This window comes from Gallus gallus, chromosome 5, assembly GCF_016699485.2.
Source record: "Gallus gallus isolate bGalGal1 chromosome 5, bGalGal1.mat.broiler.GRCg7b, whole genome shotgun sequence".
NCBI classification, from domain to species: domain Eukaryota; kingdom Metazoa; phylum Chordata; class Aves; order Galliformes; family Phasianidae; genus Gallus; species Gallus gallus.
Genome location: NC_052536.1, coordinates 37789706 through 37810961, shown reverse-complemented (window position 1 = coordinate 37810961; position 21256 = coordinate 37789706). Strand labels below are relative to the sequence as shown.

Genomic DNA, 21256 nt, shown 5'->3' with positions numbered 1-21256 from the left:
ATCGTGAAAGATTTTAATCAATTTATTGCAATTAATTTGTTCTACGATGCGTCGCGTCAGGACCAGAAGGGATTCATTCAAGAGTTTGAAAGAACAGAACAACAGAAAACCCACACCACTGGCACCCAGTGTACCAAAGCGTTAACTAGTCTGTTACCGAATACTCTGATCAGCAATGTGGGAAGGCAAACATGATGTGAATTTTTAAAAGGCCCTTTGTGGGCAGAAGTCCCAGGGAACCCCAGGGACAGCAGGCTGTCAGTTTGGTCAAAGTGGCAGAATTGTAGCAACCAAAACAATGAAGTCTACATGCAGATAACAGCCAATACAACAGCTTGGCAGATACTCCGATTTCAACTCAATCTCCGCAAGTTTCCACATGGAGACTCTGGGGCTGGGAGGGCTGCCTGCCCTAGCCAGGTGCTCCTGTGTTCTCACGCGCCTTTCTCAGAGAACGAGGAAACAGGAGTCTAAATACTGACTGTATGTGTCTCTTGGAAAGATACCTACTAAATCCTATCCAATTTGATGTTCTAAAGCATGACTAAAACCCGTGCAAAGGACTTACCTCCTAGCAGCCCCACACCCAAACTACCCACACGAGAGTCCTCTGGGAGTCACACAATCCCATTCAAACCTCAGGCCACCCCCAGCCATGCCACTGCACAATTCCTAGTGGAGCCTCCAATAAGCAGCAGAGCCAGAAACAACTGCGTAACTGCTGGGAGAGGCAGCACCAGTCTGGAGCCATTCAGCTACAATGAACAGCACTACCTCTAATCTTCGATATCCATAACAACCAAGGAACCTGGCAATGAAGAATCCTCTAGAAAACCAGACGGCCCATCGTGCTTTGAAAGAAACAAGTAGCATTTTAATTGTTTTAATGAGTTGGTCCTGCGGCTCCCAGCAATGTACTTGTTTTCTAACAGATACCTTTTAAACATGGAGAGCCTCACATTTTCAAGATGTTCCTCTCCAGACCCAACAGCATAAGTGCTTTTTAGATTTATTGATTCAACTACAAGTGGCTTCAGATAACAAGACCTTAAAATAAACGCTGTGAGATTCTCCACCTGAATGATTAGAATTGATCCAACATCACCAAGATGGAAGCAGAGTTCCTTTGTGCAAAGTCTCCAGACAAGCCTGTGCACTGCAACTGCTGTTCTGGAAACCTCCATATCTCAGACAGCCACCACAACTTACCATGGAAACACTGTTCTCCAAAAAGCTTGCAAAAACACACAAGCCAAGTGCAGCAACATCTGTCCCCTTCAGAAGGGCTCTCCTTGTCATGCAGCGCTCTAACACATATGAGAGTGGGGGACTTTGAACCTACGCTCAGTACACACCAAGCCCATTCCAGTGCCTCTCAGACAGTTCTGCCAAGGCAATGAAATGCATCAGACCTAAACCACTCACCCTGGGAATGCTGTGGAAGAGGCACACACGTATTCCAAAGCCCTGGGCACTGCAGCCCCTTTTGCCACTCTTGTCTGTGTCTCACAGCTCCGCACTGAAGCGTTTCCTCCTGTTTCAACTGCAAGTGCCTCCAACTGAAGACACACAGCCAAAGAGCTGTGGAAAGCAGAAGCTGCTAGTTCCTACACGGTACGTTTTTATTTGCATTGCTATCCAGATATGCTTCTTCCATACCACTGACAGCAATACTAAAATCTCTAAGGGCCCATTAAAATCCAAAGAGCAAGGAAGTCAATGTACTTAAACGCAGCACAGCTTAGTTACCTTTTTTACAGTGTTTTAAGAAGCAGAAAGGACTCACAGTGAGAGGAAGAACTGTAATCCATGCCTCATGAAGAGATAAGATAAGGCTTAGCCTTTTTTTTTTTTTTTTTTTAATATATACTTCCACTGATATGAGATAACGTATTTCTTCAGTCTGCACTTGCACAACCAAAGCTCTTCTGAAAGCAAACTCCATTCCTCATCATACTTCTTCTGTGGCACCATCTCACGCTGTTTAACATGATGCAATGCCAGATCATGAGAACTGCTTCTTCTGGGCAAGTCACTCAGGCTTCTCAGCCCCGAATGCACCTTCGCCCAGTCTACTGGGGAAAAAATGCAATGCAGCAAAACAGCAGCAGATAAGGAACAGTAAAGCAGAAGAGGGGTTTCAGCTCCAACAGCCACCTCAGCAGCTGCTGGAATTCTCCATCAGAATATAATACATGGGTCAAGGACACGTTACAGTCACATAACAGAGACAGTCTCTGAGGATCCTGCAAGGCAAGCGCTAAGGGTGCCATAGGGCAGCCCCTCCCAGCAGAAACACTGCTGTCATTCATTCAACTCCCATGCAACCTCCTCAGAGCAAAACCCCAAAGCCAGCTGCTTCTGTGAAAGAAAAGAGAGAGCTGCTTTTGGTGCCTGGCTGGGAAGGGAGCACCAGGTTAAATGAGTAGGAAAAGTTCATTTCAGATTCCAGTGCTCATTTATAGAAGCTTAGGCATTCCTGGGAAAGCCACGTCGCTACTTGGTCAGCACACCCTCCCGCACAGAGCCACTGCCAGGACCTCAGAGAGCTGGCCACACAGCACTCCTTGTGATCCGAGTGCCCTGATGCACCCTGTCATCTTTGCAGGTGGAGAAAGGAGCCAAGGCTGGAAAATGTCACTTCTAACTGCTGCTGCTACCAGCTCCTCGGTAAAAGCTTCTCTAAGCTAATAGCTAAAATCCCCAAAAATGCAGGGCCAGACTACAGAGAGATGTGAACTAGATCACTACCTGTTTCTATTTCTAATAGGAATCAGATCTCATCTGAAGAGATGGGAAGCCCCCCAGCAGGGAGGGAAGAACCAAAGAGATCTAGAAGTCTGCTTGAAGAAAGGAATCCCACCGGATGTGCTCCATTCTCACAACACCTCCTGGAATTTCAGATGCTGCCTAACCTGAAGGGCAAACAGTACAGAACAGGGTTAGCAGTGAGGCAAACAGCAGCACACACTCAGCACACAGGGCACTGCAGACCCCCAAAAAAGCAATGGCTATTCAGATGTTGCAGACCCGATGATTATTTACAAAAGCCCACCACAGCCCAACCCCTGAAGATTCTTCCTCCCATTTCACAACAAGAGGAAAGGACCTGCCAAGAAAGAGCACTTCCTTGAATGTCATTCATGGCTTATTATTTTGCACAAGTTAAAAGGCCTCACCTCATCACTGCTAGACAAGAGATAAGAGAATGCTTGTCTCTTATCTGCTGTTGTTTGGCTGCAGTACATTGCTTCCCCAGTAAACGTGGCAAATGTTCGTTCAGGGCTGAGAAGCCGAGAATGACTCGCCCAGAGAAGCAGTACACAGGTAGCATCTATAAATTCTGCCTCAGGATGTTTTCTTTATGGAACTCCTAAATCACTTAAGTCACAGAGGCATCCCAGTGGCATCTGTACAAGGTCAGACCCCACCTGAAGATGCTGCTGCATCATTTTTCCCACAGGCAGAGATGAATATGAAACGGAAGGTTTCTTTCTTCCCAGCTCATCACCAGCTTTTATCAACTCCTGCTAAAAACATGAAGAGTCAAAATTACAGCAGAGAGATCATTCAGCCCTCACCCCAAGTCCAACAACTGCTTGCTTCCCTTAGACAGAATGGCAAGAGCCAGGAAGATGATTTATTTCAATTAACAAAAAGGTATCAGTACTGGTAGCAGAGCAATAGGAAATTTTCCACGTGCTGCTGATGCCCATTACTCATCAGGGAGACAGGGCAATGAGAGGCCCTCCTACAGCCAACAGGCCCAAGCAAGCACAGCACAAGCACAGTGGTCCAGCACATGCCATGCAAATTCACACAAGGAGCTGAGGAATTCCAGTACCTGCCCAGATGGCTCCAGCTGATACACCTTAAGAAGTCACAGGAATTCAACTCATTGCTTAACCATCCTCATTGAGGTGGGGACTAGTGCCATCATGCCACAGCACCATGCCTCTTCATCCCCAAAAGACAGCAAAGCAAGCATTTTAAGGGAAGGGGCAAGGCCTGCTGCTCGCTCCAGAAAGCACGTCCTGCAAACACTAGCATCTCAAAAGAGCATAGGGAATCATCTGCCATACTGCAATTACAAACCCACCACATTATGCTCTTCACTGGCACTCCCTAAAACACACTCTAACTGCAGATTAAGGAAGAAGAAAGCTTCTATTTATTCCCTCGTCCAACATCACCACCTAACAAAATAGCCACTTTTCACTCACTGATCTTTGATTCGAGGGAACGAAATGAATAGGCGCTCCCTATGGAGTACGCCTTGCCTTTAGGCATTGCCATTTCTAATTCCTCTGATTCTCTAAAAGGAAAGCCCGGGTTTACAAGCAAGAGCTAATTACTGGCCTGTGGTCTCACTGATGTCAGGTCAACCTCCAGAGGAGGACTGAAGCGTCCAGCCAAAGTTTGCCTTTCACAACCACCACACTAATGTGCTGCTTTTAGGACGACGTGGACTCCGCATACACATATAGCACAGGCTGAATGCTGCATTGTTTGGATTTCTTGTGCACACTGTTGAGTATTTCCACCTGAATAAAAGTCTGACAGCAAAATGTTCAGTTACTTATTTACTCCTAAACCAGCAGTGTTTATGCCAAATTAGATGCCTTCAACTCTGAAGATTCATTTAAAACACAAAAAAGGAGCCCACAAGTCTGTGTGATAAGAGTGAACAGAAAAGCTTAGATCCACTCAGAGAAAGTGTGCTTTCTCTTTCCTAAAGCTCTAAGCCAGTCTGTCTAATGCTGCTGCACAAACTTCAGTTCCTCGAACATCAGCCCCCAGCACTCACTCTTTGCCACAGCATTATCTCAGAAACCCAGGAGTGTGTGGAAAGGAGACCTCAAATCTCACTGATAATTTTGCACGCAGTAGGAAGAACCAGGCTTTAGAAACCACCTGAACAGAGAAAGCAATTCCAGTCGGAGTGGTGCCCACCCACACCTTGAGCCACTCAGCTGAAGGCAGTGACGCAGAGAGGAGTGCTGCATTTTTAAGTTAGAGGAACAGGTCCAGCCACACAGCAAACGTCTGACTGTTCTTCCCTATTCCTTGTGTCAACATGACAGAACTGGAGCCACTTCCCCCGTGCCACGCTACAACAGTATCAGTCCATCTGCCTCACGCAGCGAGGATCAGTGGGCATTCCAGTGCAAGGGTCAGCATATCATTTCACTAATCCTTTCAAAACTGTGAAAAATTACCTCCTCTGAGCACCACCTGACATTGAGAAAAACGTGGTAGAGCCTGAGCCAGGGCAGGCCACTGGCCTCCCTGATCCATCCTCATAGAGGAGAGCTGGGGGACCTTACCTCCTCCTGACCTGGAGAAAAGTTGGTTTCTCCTCAAAGCAACTGCTTGTGGAAACTCTGTGCCTTACTTTTAAGAATAGGAAAAGTTTGTTAGAGACCTTTTCCTCAGGGCCCAGCCGTAAGTACAGCTCACCTCCTTCATCTCATCTGGTAGCCAGCAGGAGAGGGACACTGCTGCACCAAATCCCAACACAGTCACAGTTTATAGAATCACAGAAAGGTTTGGGTTAGAGGAGCCTCAAAGCCCACCCAGTCCCAACTTGTGCTGTGTGCAGGGCTGCCCACCAACCAGCTAAGGCTGCCCAGGGCCCCATCCAACCAGGCCTTCAGCACCTCCAGGGATGGGGCACCACAGCTCCTCTGGGCAACCCATGCCAGGGCCTACTGCCTTCTGAGTAAAAAATTTCTCCCCAACATCTAACCTAATCTCCCATTTTAGTTTAAAGCCATTACTCCTCGTCCAATCGCTGTCAGTGTAAAAAGTCGGTTCCGCTCCTACTCGTAAGCTCCCTTCATGCACTGGAAGGCCGCAGTGAGGCCTGTCCAGAGCCCCCCTCGTGTGGATGGCTCTTACCTGGCACCTCTCTCCAGGAGGAAGGACACACGGGCCCTGCATATCCCCTCCCCTTAGCAGCCTAGGTCCCTGCGGCCATGCAGGTGACCTCCCATCCCGTCCAGGTGGCAGCCACCAGTTACCTGGTTCCCGAAGACAGCAATGGAGCAGGCGGTGGACACCTCACGGGAGCTGAACCAGACAGAGGCGATGCGCGAGGGCATGCCCAGGATAAAGACCTGCGCCAGGGAGCAGATCACCTGCCCCAGCACGGTGACTGCAAAGAGCTGCGGCCGCAGGCTGCCCAGCTTCACCCAGGCGCCCAGCGCGTTGAGGGCCGAGCCCAGCAGGGCAATGAGGCGCAGTCCCTTCTTGTCCAGCAGCCAGGCCACGGGGAAGAGCAGCGGGATGTAGACGAGCATGTAGCTCATGGACAGCCAGTCGATGGCAAAGGCGCTCACGCCGTAGAAGCGCACGAAGACGTTGTTGACGCTGCCGTACTCGATCCACTGGAAGGCGTTGCACAGGGAGTAGCTGCTGAAGAGCAGCACCACGGCCCAGCGCCGCGGGGACACCCGCACCTCGGCGGCAACCTCCGCCCCACTCCCGTCCCCGCGGGGCTTCGGCGTCCCGCCGCCCTCCGGCCGCACCATGCCGACCCGGCTCCGCTCTCCGCCGGCACCGTCGGCCCAGAGGCCAAGCACCTGGCCGGGAAACCCCGCCCGACCGCCCCCGCCTCTCTGACTGGCTGCCACCGCCTCTCGGCCCGGCCCGGCCCGGCGCGGCCCTCCCCTCCACCGCCCGGCGCACCGCCCCTCCGCAGGGCGGCCCTGGGCGAGGGGAAGCGGCGCAGAGGCCGACGGCGCCGAGCGGTAGCGGCGTGTCGGCGGCGGTCGTGCGGGACACTGTCCCCGGCCGTGCCGCAGCGGCAGGCAGCCCCAGCAGGACGAGTGTGCGTGAGCGCTCAGAGTTGCCGTCTGTGCTGGCGGACCCCGTCCGAAAGTTGAGGTGCCCGTGCGAGGCGAAGACCTCGAGGGGCCGGACGGCCCTGCGCGAGAGCACGGGCGCTCGTTTGGGGACAGATCCCGCATAAAGCAGGATGCCCCCGGCACAGGGGCTGCAGCCGAGCACTGTGGCGGGGAACACTTTCATGGGCGGGAAGAAGGACGTGGGGTGCGCCTTAGGGCCTGGTGCCAGGGAGACCTCGGTGGGCACAGATAACCGGGAATCGTGAAGGGATAGAATCACAGAATCATAGAATTGCTCAGGTTGGAAAAGACCTTAAAGGTCATTGAGTCCAACCACAACCTAACCATACTACCCTAACCCTAACAACCCTCAGCTAAACCATGTTCCTGAGAACCACATCCAAATGGTTTTTAAACACATCCAGGATGGTGACTCAACCACCTCCTGGGGAGCCTATTCCAGTGCTTAACCCTTTCCGTAAAGTTTTTCCTGATATCCAACCTAAACCTCCCCTGGTGCAACTTGAGGCCATTTCCCCTCGTCCTGTCACCTGCCACCAGTGAGAAGAGACCAACCCCACTCTCACTGTAAGCACCCTTCAGATATTGGAAGAGAGCAATAAAGTCTCCCCTCAGCCTCCTCTTCCCCAGACTAAACAGCCCCAGTTCCTTCAGTCGCTCTTTGTAGGGCAGTTGAGGAATGAAGTGCTTTTATTTCTCACTTGGGGTGGTTTTCTGCGTGTTTTCATGATGTGGCACGCTATGAAATGAAAACGCAGTGAGGTCAGAATTGCAACATGCCAATCGGAGTGGAGTAAAACAGCCCAAAGTGGTGTTGTTTGTTTTCATCCTCACCAGGCACTCGGTGAGTCAGCCCGTGTTTTCCATTTACTTCAGCAACGTCACTCTGGCACATTGCTGCCCACAGATCACTTACGATCTATAGTTCATTTAGTTAACATTGTGTTATCTGAATCATATGAACATTACTCAGCATAAGCTTTACAAGCGTGGACTTGGTCGCATGCTAGTGTTCTCCAGCATTTAACAAGCAGCTCCAAGTTCACTTGAAATAATGCAAGTGATGTCTTTAGGACATTGTATTCCTGAAACAAAGGCTTAGGTCACAGGTGTCACACCAAGCTCTGAACTAAGACGGAAGAGAGGACAGATAAATTTGTTCTAATAAATGGGTATAACTTAAATTTGTCAGGAGTGCAACGAGTGGTGGTGATGCAGAGAGCACAGAGGTGAAATGGAAAAGGACTGTCGTAGCCCAATAGCTCCTTAGTCTGAGAACTCCTAGGATATAACAGTAAAATAGTACAGAAAATTAACCTTTATGTTCATCCAATCTCTACAAGATTCCCGATATTACTATAAAGGAATCAAAGTTACCCAGAGGTAATGGCTCACATCAGTTAAAGAGTGATGGGGGAAGAAAAGATCAAGAACAGAAATAAATGGGCAATTTTCAGCATGACATGCTGGGTTTGCTCAGGGGAGTGTCATTTGTTAATAATCCCAAAAGCAGAGGGAGGAGCAACGTTTGCAGATGGTGAGATATTATTTTTGTTTTGCTCAAGACTAATTTAAATGTCACCTGCATTTTTTATCTAGGTCATACAACTTTAGGACTGTAGCTTTAGCTGCCCATAACTGTGTTATATGATTCATGTGTACACCAGGATAAATCCAGAATAATGGAGTGATGTCCCATATGGAAATCTGCTGCAGACAAAGAGCTCTTGGCAGCAGAAAGGAGGAAATCACTGACCATCTGGGGCTGAACATTGTTTTCAGGCTTGGGTCACAGAAATAAGAGGGAAAAAAGTGGAAAGAGTGTAATGAGAAAAATGAGTTGAGACACTGGCATACATTAGGAATGCACTGAGGACAGGCGTATTCCTGCACATGGCTAAGGAAGAAAAAGGGCACACGCAGAAGAATCTATAGATATCTGAAGGAAATGAGAAAAAACTTTGGTCCCCTTCCTCCTGCCAACCCTATTCCAAAAGCACAGTCAGAAACAGTCTGTCATCTCCAGTTCCCTTATAGTCCCATTTCCAGCTCCAGATTTTCTCCCTGAACTCCTCAGTTTCACCAATCCATCACCAACAGAACATTTGGAGCAGAGCTTGCCGACCAGGGAGCCTCTTACTCACAGCAAAGCACTGTCTTTGTCCCAGTACAGTAAATTAAGGATGACTGAAACACAGACCGTAGTGAAAATAACAGCTGAAAGCAGAAGAAGGAAGGCAGCGCTCGGACCCTGGTTACTGGGGTCTGTCAAGTCAGGCAGCCCTCAATCCCCCACAGATGATTTAGTCTGTATTTGTCATCGGTACAGGCCCACGCTTCCCAGAACCCCTCTCCTCTGTTGTCAGGGCTGCTTGGTTTTGTTTCTGGTTCTGTGAACTCTTCAATCACCCCTTTATATCATTAGCCAATTTCTGGGCAAAAATAAAACTCCTGTGCTTTGCATTTCTTCCCCTCTTCACTGCCGCATCTGTTTCTACTCAGATAAACCTCCTTTTCTTCTTGAAGCAGCACAGCAGCTGCCTTTGGATTTCCCTAATCACAGCATCTTTATGTAAAAACTTCTTAGCCATGAAAAATTATTTATATTTCAGGACAACCCCTTGAAGAGGATTTGAAAGGGAAATGGATTTAGAGGGAAATCTCCTACGCAGGGAAGCTGACACAAGTACTAAGAGAGGTTGCAATATTCTGTAGCAAAAAATATCTGTGAAGGTTGGAAGTCGCTAAGCCTAACACAGTCAGGTCCCAAATTAAAGGTAACAGTGCAGGCCATTGGATAGAGCCTGGCATCTCTGGGTTCTCTACTGACCTCAAGAAAAGAACTTCTGACATGCTTAGAATATATTCTGCCTTGCTGACCAGTGAGTGCTTGCATTCTGTAAGGACCAAAGAACATGCTTTGGAACAAGCTTAGTTTTCTCAATAAATGTAACTCTAGGAATGATGGCAGCAGTGATAATCCATCTGAAGAGGACTGCCTTGATGCCTTTTCCCTTCTGCATTGAATCAGAGGCCCAGGGAGGAGGTGGCCGAAAGGTGAAAGCTGGCGAGGGGAAAAGTGAGCGCTTAGGGACAGAATCATAGAATGGCTTAGGTTGGAAGGGACCTTAAATATTATCCAGCTCCAACCCCCACGATCCACTGGACCTCCCAGCCAGGAAGCTCCTGCAGAGACTTCAGAAGAGGTTCAGGCTCATTTTAAATAGGAAGCGTGCACGTAGGGTGTCTCTTGCTCTCAAACTCCCAGCAATAATTTGTACCTCTTAAACCTTACCATCGCACCTAAGAGATTTAATTAACACAGTTCTTAGGGGGCTTTATTGCACTCTGACTGATGGGATTACGGTCTAGAAACGATATCAGAAGATCTTCCAATTTATCTCACACTGCCTTTCACAGAGGGGAAGATTACCAGATCGCTGTTGCTGGAGGCTACTACAGGTAAGTTAGGCATTGAACTTCTCAGAAGAAAGGAAAGAGAGAGAAAGCTGGGCGGCACATCAGTTTGGGCTGATAACAGTGGCTAAGGAATACCTCTGAAAGCATTTCAACTTGCAGACAGAGGAGTATGGATTCACCAATACGTTGCAGCGCTCCCTTCCAGAGCAGCACACAGAGGGCCAACGTTTTGTGCTGGGTTCCACACCCGGTGCTTTAGTGGTAGTCTTCAGAAAACAGCCACTTCTATCAGCAGATTAAGCGGCAACCCTCACACGCGCCATGGAGTCCCAGCGCTGCGGCACAGGACAGCTGGCAGCGCGGGGGGCTCAGAGGGATGCCGGGGTGGCCGTGCGGGACAAAGGCAGCCTTGTTCCCCGATGGAGCAGGGCAGGCTGCGAGCCCTCTGCTGGCATCTGCAGCTGCCTGCATCCCAGCAGCCGCCAGAAAGCAAGGCCCAGGGCGCAGTTTACAAATGCCGTTAATTATTTTGATTCCCTAAAGCTTTATAAATCTTTCCCGTTATATTTCACGTGTAAAGATCTGGGGACACGGCGACGGATAGCTACGTTTATAAAACTGCAGCGTGCAGGCCCTGCAGCATTCAAAACAGCGAGATTTTCCTCTACACAAAGCGCAATGGCTTGGCTGTACAATCTAGTATCTCATTGAGAGGAGAATGCAGACTTCAGAATGACCAAAGCTGTTTAGGGAATAACTTCAAGCCTCAGAAAGCCCCGGTTCCTCAGATGTGCCAAGTGCTTCTTAACGCACACCTTGGGACACGGTGCATTATGGTACCTCTGCACAGCCTTCTGCAACAGCTATCAGCTTGCTCTGCCCACTCTCTGATCAGGCTGGATGAGAACCGGCTCTAATCCAAGAGCCTTGGTTAGCATGCTGCACTGCTTGGGCTTCTAAGCCCATCTCTCAACCTTTGTTTGCGAAAGGCTGAGGGGACAGACGTAGCTGTGAGGACAGCCAGGCAGAGCCCCTGTGGCTCTGTCACTGGAGCCACTGCCTGTCTCCTCTGCTGTGCACCAGGCATGCATGTGCAGCCTGAGCATCACTTCACCCTGTGCAGAATAGAAGAAAAAAGAGACAAAGCTCAGCCGCAGTCTAGATTTACATCCCCAGTCCAGATCCGGGTCACAGATTAACCCCAAATACCAAATGCACGAAGTATAGAAGCCCTTCTTACTCAGCATCCTCCAGCCTCGTCGCAGTGAGTCATACCAATGACAGAAAAAAACGAAGATTTTCATCTCCTAATGCTTACAACTGGCACTAGTTAGTTGGTAATTGAAGAGCGCTGGAAACATGCATGGCTCAGAGCCAAACTCAGTCACGCTCTTCTTCTTCTTCCTCCATTTCAGCAAAAGAGAGAAAGGACGAGGACAGGAGCCGGGGTCCCACACCATCACTGTTGTGGGGAGAGAAAACTTGGCTGGGTTTTAGCAGTCCTAGGTTGGGTCTATGAATTCCCTGCAGTTCGATAGGCGTCTGGCTAACCTGAACAACCTTACAGGTACAAATGTTGCTGCCTCAGTGCTCAGATCCCCTCTAAAGCGTTGATAAATAAAATGGCACCACCAAGGCAGAGCAGGGACGTGGGGCATGCCGGCACTGCGCTGTTTTCTAGGAAAAAGTCTCACCATTTCACTCTACACTTTGCTTTTTCTCTTCTCCACTGTTCTTGATTCATAAAAATACTTTGTCTCTCAGCAGTGATTCCTGATCTTCTTTGATCTCTGTGTACTGAAACATTAGCATCCATTCTGCACCCGTGTGTGACAAGTGCTGCTTTGGAAAACATAACTCATTCCTTCCATGGGCTGTTGCAGGTTCAGTGTGCAGGAGATGCTCCTCCTGCTGATGTAGGCTGGCAGCACCAGAATTTTGGAGAGAGGCTTTGCAAAAGGAGCCTATAAATACTCCGAAGTCACTGCAAAGTGGGCAACAGCTGCTGAGACTGTCCTTGGCCAAACTGAAAGCACGCGCCCCCCCTTCCCTTCTGACTCCTTGCAAAGGGGGCTTGGGTATCACGCCTGCTGTCCCCTGAGAGAATCATTTCTGAGGGAGGACATCACAGTGACAACAAGTGGGAACAGAGCAGTCTGGTGCAGCAGGATGGACGCACCTGCCTTGGGCTGGCTCTGTTCCTCCTCACCTCGGCACCTACATGTTGGGAACCTGCAGCCCAGCTGAGAAAGATGGAGCAGGAAGGGAATGCCAGGGATAAAAGATTGCCTTGGGCTTCCCATCTGCGAGATACATGCAGCCTACGTCAGCACCGGGTGTCGTGTTTTTATTTATCTAACCACAGAAGCAGCCCTGAAATGCTGAGACTGAGTGCTCGTACAGTGCTGAGTCTGTGCTTTTTGAGGGGATGTAAATGAAGGAAATTACTGCACCCTCCATAGTCTGTGACTTACTGCCCTTCTGCAGAGTTGCCTGAGCACCTTGATCCATAGGAGGTGCTAAGATCAGTGAAGGACATAAAGGACAGCATGATCCTCTTGTCCCCTCGCTCCCCTCCCACCCAGTGCCATCTTCCCCCTGCCCTCATCGCCCTCAGCCCTCACGCATCAAGCTTTCTGCTGGCTGTGCCCAGGAGCTGCCCACAGCAGAGCTCCAGCATCTCTAGAGATGCTCTCCTGGGAAGCATCCTTCCTGAACCTGGAGCCAGCTGTGCAATATCAGAGCTGATCGGAAAGGTTTCAGATCCAGCAGAGCTCAGCCTTTGCCCAGCAGAGGCCAGCACAAATGCAGCATTTCCTCATTCTTTGCTTGCGAGGAAGAGCAACCTTCCCGCCTGGAATTCCTCCACTCAGAGTCTCACTGCAGCTAGGAGCCCTCGTTGCTGATTTGGAAGAGCTCTTCAGCAAAGGACTGCATCGTGCAGCAGAAGGGCACCGACATGGCCACGGGTTGGCCAGGTAGCACCAGGCCCAGCCAGCCCCACGTCTGCCTGTGCACCAGGAGCAGCAGCACCCTGCTCACACACCGTGTGCTCAGATGCTGGCTGAAGGGCCGGTGGACCTGAGCAGAGATGATGTCCCAGGCTGTTTGGGTGCAGATATCTGTCTCTAAGGGAACCATTCCTCATAACAAAGGAAGACAGCATCTTAGACACCCAAAAATAACCAGAAACAGTGGAGAGGTCAAAACCCACTCAAACCATGAAAAGCATCTTCTGTGATCAGGTTTTTGAGGGCGGGACTGGGGCAAAGACAAGTCAGATTGGGAGACACTTCCCTTAGCGCCCACGTCTGGTGTTGAGCCAATGCTGGGTGAGCGCAGCACTGCTTGAAGGGCATCCAGCGTGCAGCCCTGTGGAGGCAGGGCACCCTGGCTGGTGCTGCCAGGACTACTGTTTATGTTCCTGAGAGGATGTTGTTGCATACCCGTCCCTCAGTCTCAGCACTTACCACTTATTTTCGTTCTGAGTCGCGGTAATACATTGGAGACGTTACCAGTAGTCTAGCAATGCTGTGGGCATCTCGTAGAACCCCACCCAGGCTGCAAGATCTCAGGCCTTGACAGCTCTGCAACAAAAATATTGCCTTCATAGCTGTATTGCATACATGCATCAGGCTGAGACAGATGGCGATTTCTCATGCAAACTTTACTGAGGCTGTTGCATTCTCCATCCCCTAATCCAGCATAACTCTGATGCATGAGGGCATCAGAGCCTTAAGCAACAGCAAGTGAAAAACCCAGGGCCAAACCCACAGATGCTGGAGGAGCAAAAACCGAGCCTTGCAAACCTGAGCTCAAGTTGTTGCTGCATGGTCTAAAGGGCCAAATCCCTGTGAAACGCAGCCTGGGTGGCTCAAGGCAAGGCCTGTGCAGGCAGCAGCAGCTCTGGCCGTGGTATAAAGAGATGACGTGAAGCTTCTATCAGCAACACTGCTTGTGATATTCCACGTTGAGAAAATAGCAGCTGTTGTTTCTCAGGGAGGGCAACAGTTGTGAGCCAGCATTAGCATCAGGACCTGCACTGGCAGGTGGACTTGGGCCTTGTGCTTGTGCTGATAGCCAGGCTGGGCATCCTGGGGTGCAGAGACCGCCAGTACCACCACTGACACCTCCACTCGTCATCCCCAGCAGGACGGTGCTGCTCTGCAGAGCACGTCCAATGCATTAGCCAGGTCCAGCCCCACAGCAGGGAACAGCCCATCTCCCCCCCAGACCCTGCCCCCACAGACCATTGCTCTAGCAATAAGGTGAATGAGTTGAGTTTTCCCCCACTGCCACTCCAGCTTCCCTGTGCCATGCAGGACCTTCAGAGTGGCTGACCCCGTTTTGAAAAACAAAGCACGAAGCATTTTCATTCTTTATTTTACAAAAATAAACCAGTTTCACCCTGGTACTCTGTGTCCCCCGACCTTCCCCTCCACCCCTGCTCTCATTCCTGTGCCTGGAGCTCCTGATGCTGCGCGCTGCAGCCAGCCACCGGCACAGGGGCAGCCTGCGACGTCCCCAGGCGAGAACCAGGGAACGGCTGATGCTCTGTTGTGAATTCCTCCTCTTTCCAGGATCCAAGCTGGAAACCGCCTGAAGATGCCTGCTGGTGGCTCTGCCATTTCTGCACAGGGAACAAGTCTTAGACAAAGTCACTCAGAGTACGCACTTTGAGAAGGGGCGTCTGTCTGTCCGCCCCTCTCCAGATGGAAAAGCGAGCCCCACAAGTTGGTTCTTAGCCGCCCCAGAGGGCTCAGTGCTGGAAGCGTGGGGAGCTGATGTGGGGCTGGTGGAAGGAGTGCGCGGCGTAAAGCACCTCCGGGGGCGGCGGTGGGGGCGATGCCAGGATGGAGCAGAGCGGTTCGTGGGAGCTCAGCACCGAGGTGAAGTGCTTCATCTCCTCTGTCAACTGCTTGATCTCCCGGCGCAGGGCTGCGTTCTGTCTCTCCAGGTCTTCGCTCTCCTGGGGAGACAAAACCACGGGGGCTTCCTCAGCTGCAGGTGTCAATGGGGACGCTGGGGGGGAGGGGGGTGGGGTGCGATTACAAGTGGGGCTGTAGGAGCCGCCCTGCGTTAGGGCACGCCGCAGCATCACGCGCTGGGACCCCTTCTGATCATAGAACCTTAAAGGTTGGAAAAGCCCAGTAAGATCAACTAGTCCAACCCTCGAGCCACTCCCACCCTGCCCACTAAACCGCGTCCCTCAGTGCCAGCACGCAGCCCCTTCCGGGACGTGCTCGCCAGCGGCAGGGCCGGGGTCTGCTGCTCGCGCCTCTCAGCCCAGCACTTTCCAGAACAACACGTTTCCGGCAAATTCAGCACCGAGCGGCAGCAGGGCGACACCCCCCTGCAGCAGGCTGGGTGCGGGTGCGATGCTGGCGGCCCGGGCTTACGAGAAGTGCGCCCGCCCAGGCTTTCTCGCTCCCTCTCACGCACATGCACGCTGCTGGCCGCTTCCAGGGCCGTGCGGCCGGGGGGAGGGTGCGCCGAATAACCGCCGTCTTTAACCAGAAAACCACCTGCCACAGGAAACCTGTCATTTGCCCTGGAAAGAAAAGACTCACTGCTTCCTGCTAGCAGCCGGGGAAACCAGCGGCACGGCGGGGAGGAAGGGGGAGACGCTTGAGTCAGAAGAAAAGAGAAACCCGGGCCTCAGAGATGAATTATTACTGATATTGATGAGAATAACAACAAAGAGGCTACACTCAGCCCTGCCTCAGTGGGCCGGAGCAAAGCGCACCCTTTGCTAGTGAGAGGTGGGCAGCTGGAAGTGGGGCATCCCAGCGGCAAGACAGAAGGAAGCAGGGAGCGCTCCGGGAATTCAGCCAAAGCAGGACGTAGGAGAGCTGCACCAGATCCCCGGCAAAGCGAACCTGTCAGACCTCCATCGCCACGCTGACTGCTGGAGGTGCCTGCTGGCCACAGACAGTGTAAAGGCACCCAGCGCTTACGGCACTAAGTGGGCATCATCTCTGGGACGTGACAGAGCGTTTTGTCACTGACGTCAGGCTGTGAGCTGACAGAAATCACCTCGTGGCCAGGAGCTCCAACCTCACTGTGACCCGTTCCCCTCAACACCAGCTAGGATGGCTGGGGGCAGATGGAGCTGCTGGCTCCTTGAAAGCACCTCAACCCCAACTTTCCTGGGTAGAACTGTGCAGAGGCACCATTCCTCGTGCAGAGCCCACCAGACACAGAGGGGACTAAGGATGAACTGGAAAAGCCGTAGCAAAAATTCACCATCCACCCTCTACTTGCCTCCATGTGCTTCTGCAGCTGTCCCAGATCCCATCTCACGGGAGAGGAATGAGTCTCTGTTATTGATGCCTTTTGAACATTTATCTGCTGAGAAAGTTGTTGTCTGCCCTAAGAGCAGCCCAGTTCTTGGTGCAAGTCAGGATTTCCCTGAGGGAACATGAGAGCTCCTATCCATCTCTAGGATTGCCCAGGACAGAGCACCAGGCCCAAGGAAGTGTCTGTCTCCACCCCTTGAAGGCGCAGACTCCCAGAGCCATTGCTGCTGGCAGAACTAACAAATGTAGACAGCCTGGAGCCATGTCACTTCTACCAGGATCATCTGCTACATAGGAAAGAGTGAGATCTCCATTGTAAAACCAGCTGCAAGCATGGACTGAGATCACAGTGTGAGAGGTAAGGCTCAGGAACAACATCTCAATTCTTTCAAAAAAAAAAAAAAAAAGAGGATTTGGGGAAATACGAAGACTGCTAAATCAAAGGATGTTTTTTTGAGCGTGAACTTGACTGTCACACTTCAAAGGGACAACATACTTCAGGGACAAAGATGGCTGTGCACACTGCAGGCCGCATGCTCTGCATCCTGTTCACCAGCAGCCCAAAACACACAGGACTGCATCCATCAGTGCACAATGCAAAGGTGCTTGTACCTGTGTTCCAACACTGACCGCATGCTCCTGGCCAAGTGCACACAGCAAGAAGTGGCCATCCCTCCTGAAATGTACCTTCCTGATTCACCACACTGGGAGGAGCTGCAGATTGCCTGTGGTGCCACAGGGTAAAATGGGACAACAGGGGTGAAACCAAAGCAGGGAAGAGGAAATGCTTCCAGGTACTGTATGGTGTTCAGATGTCAGAAGGGATGCATGGCCTGCCATAGGGATGTTTTAAAATATTGGAAAATGATTAATAGTTTTTCATCTGTGTTGCACAGCATGTCAGAAAAGTTTGCTTGTACGCTGTTGCATCACCAAGAAAGTAACAACATGAAGCACGAACCTGGGAGCACCAACCCTAATGAAGCTGTGCTTTCAAAGGGCTTCTGGCTGAGGCATTCAGAAGAAGTGGAAATTGGTGACGCCAAACTGAGAGATAAAGTCCTGTTATTTATATTGAACTGCATGCTAAACTAAAGGCTTCAGTGGCCATCACCCTTTCTGATGGGTGGTGACAACAGGACCTGCCAGGCATGAATCCTGGCAGCAAAGACCCCATGGGAAAGGCAGACATGGTACCAGTGATAGAGAATGAGTCATCTTGATTGAACCTAGAGAGGAAACCTGTAACATTTGGTAGATGAACCAGAGGATTGCACTCTGGACCTGCTGAAGGAGGAGTGTCCCTGGGCATCTCAGTAGAGGAAACCTGCCCATGCCGTTAGCACGGCCTCCAACACCCTGCACGGCCTCCAACACCCTGCCTCGGCTACACTGTTCCTGTCCTGGCTCAACCAAGTACCTCTGCTCCAAGTCCCCCAGGAGAGAGCACGCTGTCCCCAATGTGAGCCCTCAGTACAGGGAATGAAGAAGGCTGGATGTGCTCACCAAGTGCAGCGTATCTGCTTTCTGGGTCTGCCGTAGGCGGCTCTTCTGGGCAGCAATGCGGTTCTTCTCCCTCCTCTGGACTTTCCTCATGTCATCAGAAGAGTCCTAGGGAAACATGAGGCATGGAAATGACTGCAGCGACCCTCCTGCACCCTGCTTCTGCTGGGCGGGAGATGGGGAAGGGGGCACAGCAGATAACAGACTTGAAGCACAGGCCATGGAACTCATCCTCCTCAGCACAAAGGTAAAGTTCTGCCTCACGGACATGCGATGCTTTTGACATCTCAGATGCCAGGAGAGGCAGATCTGATCCCCTAACCATCCTGGCACAGCTGGGAGATGACTGCTTTGCCAAGGCATCGGCCAAGGATACGTCTTGAGGAACATGGGCAAGGACCTCTCCAGAAGAGAGAGAATTTGAGTTCCTTGCTCAGGAAGCCTTTCCCTTCTCCACCTCTATGGAGAGATATGGCACTTCAGTTATTCCAGCTCCTTGGCTAAATTGTCTTTCCAGAGATGCGTCCTGTGCTTTCCTCCTTCCATACCTGTAGGTCCCAAACCCTCTCCCCACCACCCTCCTCCGTCAACCTTGGACTGTTGCAGACCCTTATAGCATGGTGCAGCTCACTATGACACTGCATGCTTAACTAGGCAGACTCTGACTTTTAGCTTTATCCCCAGATCTCCTTCGCTCCAGCTGTCCCCATCCCTGTGTTTGCTCCTTTCTGCAGTCCCTTGGCAGCAACATCCACAGTGCTGCCCGTGGTGCTCCTGAGCCCCTTGGCAGAGGGGAGCTCAGTCTTGCGGTGCCAGGTCAAGAGCTTCGTGCAGCAGTCCTTCTCTGCTCAGAACTGGTTCTGCTGCTGCCTTCTGACAGTTAAAACCGTCATACAGATTCTTTCATCTTCTGTTTTCATATGGTGCTGCCTCTTTTGTGGACTCTCTAACATTCGCACCGCTGCTCCCCCACAGGACTATGAAACTCAGCCACAAAAGTTATCTTCCCAGCCCATCAGTCTGTCCACATCCTCTCCCCCCTCCACCCCGCCCAAGATCTTTTCTCTTCTTTGAACTTAACCGTTTTATCCTTGCCTTCATTACCCTACCAACTTCATACGTGGTAGATCCCAGGTACTGTACCAAGCCCAGTCCCTTAGCAGTCTCTGTGCTTCATCCTCTTCTCCACCAGGATGCCTCCCCATCCCTGGCTGCAAGCCTGAAATCACCAGCTCTAATCATCCTGGAGATTTCTGAGCAAAGTCTCAGGTAGGTGCTGGAGCTGTCAGCACTAGGCAGGTGGCAAATGATAGCTATAATGAAGGTGATGGAAATAACTTGGGCTTGTATTAGTTTCTGCCAGCCAAAGACCTACCATTAAGGCACTCTGTGCAATAACGAAAATTCCCTCGCCCAGGCATCACTGAGATGAAAACCCTCTGAGGATGAATAAGAGCAGACCCAAAGCAGCAGGGTTTCCCCCAGGCCCTGAGTGCTCTGCAGGGCAGTGGGAAGCAGGCAGGTCCCCCTGAGCATCCTCTCAGCAGCACTGGGCTCTGCACGCAGCCTCCTACGTGGCAGTTAGCATGGGGCCCACCATGTCCAGGGATCCCCCCTTGTCCTCAGCACAGCCCCAACTATCTGGGCTTCCTCCCCCCTATACCCCATTCTGCGGGCACTGCTCCCAGCTCAGCCCCACATCCCACTCTCTCCACAGCAGTTCCTAGAAAGCCCCACCACAGCACGTCATGCAGGCAGCACTAAGGGATGCCAGGCTTCCTCCTGGCCACTGAGAGCCACCTGCCAACCTGAAGGAGAGCTGGGGAAGAGGCAGGGAAGGGTCCCCATTTACCTGCTTGCTAGGAGGGGGGGACTGGCTGGAGATGCTGGAGTCGCTGCTGTCAGAGCTGTGGGGCATGGCTCCTGTCTCCGGCTCCCAGGACCTCCTTGGCTTCCTTTGCACCTGCAGTGTGCCTGGCTTCCTTCTTTCTCCCTTGATTCCTCCTCTGCCCAGGAGTGCTTGCTGGGCTCTAGCACTCCCCAGCCCAGAGGCACGCTGTCCTCCTGCCCCGTGCTCTGCTGCTTCCTCTGCCGCTCCGCTCTGAGCTCTGCACCTTCCTTTAGGTCTCAGCCTCCTGTGGTTTCTCAGAACCTAGGGGATGTAAGCTGAAAGTCACGTGGCCGGAAACTTTAAGACGAAGAAGAAAAGTTACAGAAGAAGAAGAAGAAAAAAAAAAAAAAAAAAGCACATCTGGGAAAAATGAGCTTCAAAATAGCCTGAAAAAACCCCGAAAAACACCTTCAAGCAGTAGAAAAACAGCAAGATGGGTTTTCTCCGAGACAAACAGCAGAGATGTAAAGGGAAGAAAAGCCCCAGCCCAGGCTGCGAAACCGGGACCCTCAAAGGAGGGCAGCGCGGAGGAGGTGGTGTTGGGAGCCCCAGAAACTCCAGGGCAGGAGGAGCTGCGCACCCATAGCCTTATGAGGGCAGGAGGCGGTCCAGAGCCAGTGGCCTCCATCACCCCAGCCCTGCTGGGAAGTTCCAGGGCAGCCTCCCTCAACCCCGCAGCCCACTCGCCTGTCCTGCCACCCCCAGCACTGCCTGTGCAAGCGTCAGGGGAGACCTGCATCCTCAGCCAGTGTCACCTAGATGCTGCTGGTGCCGTGGCTCATGTGTGTGTGGGATGAGCCAGGCGCAGATGAAAACAAAGAGCTGAGATGAAAGAACATTTGGAGTTGTTGGAGGGAGCAGGAGGGTCCTATAGACCCAGCAGCTAGAGCTGAGACCTGATCGTCACTCTGTGAAGCAGTACAAGCTTGTCCATCTTGGGTACATGCAGCTGTTGTGCATGGGTCCTGGCTCCCTGCCTGCTCCCTCTCACCATAGCCAGCATCAGAAGATGTGGAGACAGGAACATCACAGCATACTGGGCTTGTTTCCTTGCTATTTGCCCTCTGAGAGCACCCTGCTTCGGGCATGGCCCCACAGCTGCTATCCTTCAATTTGCCTCACCTGCAGCTCTATAGATGTCAGCATGGGAGCAGGGAGACAAGCAAGACCCTTCCCATCGGAGCATCGGAGCCAGAAGGATGAGCAGGGCCGGGTGCCAGCAGGTTGTCCATCACAGACAGAAGCGCACATCCTCAGAGTGACTGGGTGCACAC

The 21256-nt window shown here is 51.6% G+C and overlaps 2 protein-coding genes across 6 annotated transcripts in view; both read right to left on the bottom strand.

Moving 5' to 3' along the window:
• The window catches only part of FLVCR2 (feline leukemia virus subgroup C cellular receptor family member 2), a 31601-nt gene extending 24472 nt beyond the window's left edge, over positions 1-7129 (bottom strand). For all 5 annotated transcript variants that reach the window (XR_006939499.1, XR_212418.4, XR_001466830.3 and 2 more), the window contains exon 1: positions 6024-7129. Coding sequence is in view for 1 of the 5 variants with exons in the window: in XM_421280.7 (XP_421280.5) it covers positions 6024-6971 (948 nt within the window). In the remaining 4 variants the exon portion in view is untranslated. The remainder of the gene's footprint in view (positions 1-6023) is intronic.
• A 7526-nt stretch (positions 7130-14655) lies between these two features.
• BATF (basic leucine zipper ATF-like transcription factor) lies at positions 14656-20206 on the bottom strand. Its single transcript, XM_025150893.3, has 3 exons — positions 19944-20206; positions 18095-18199; positions 14656-15258 (listed from the first exon to the last, which is right to left on the bottom strand). Exons 1-3 carry the CDS (start codon positions 20007-20009, stop codon positions 15049-15051), a joined length of 381 nt encoding a protein of 126 aa, XP_025006661.3. The 5' UTR covers positions 20010-20206; the 3' UTR covers positions 14656-15048.
• Between the last annotated feature and the right edge of the window lie 1050 nt (positions 20207-21256).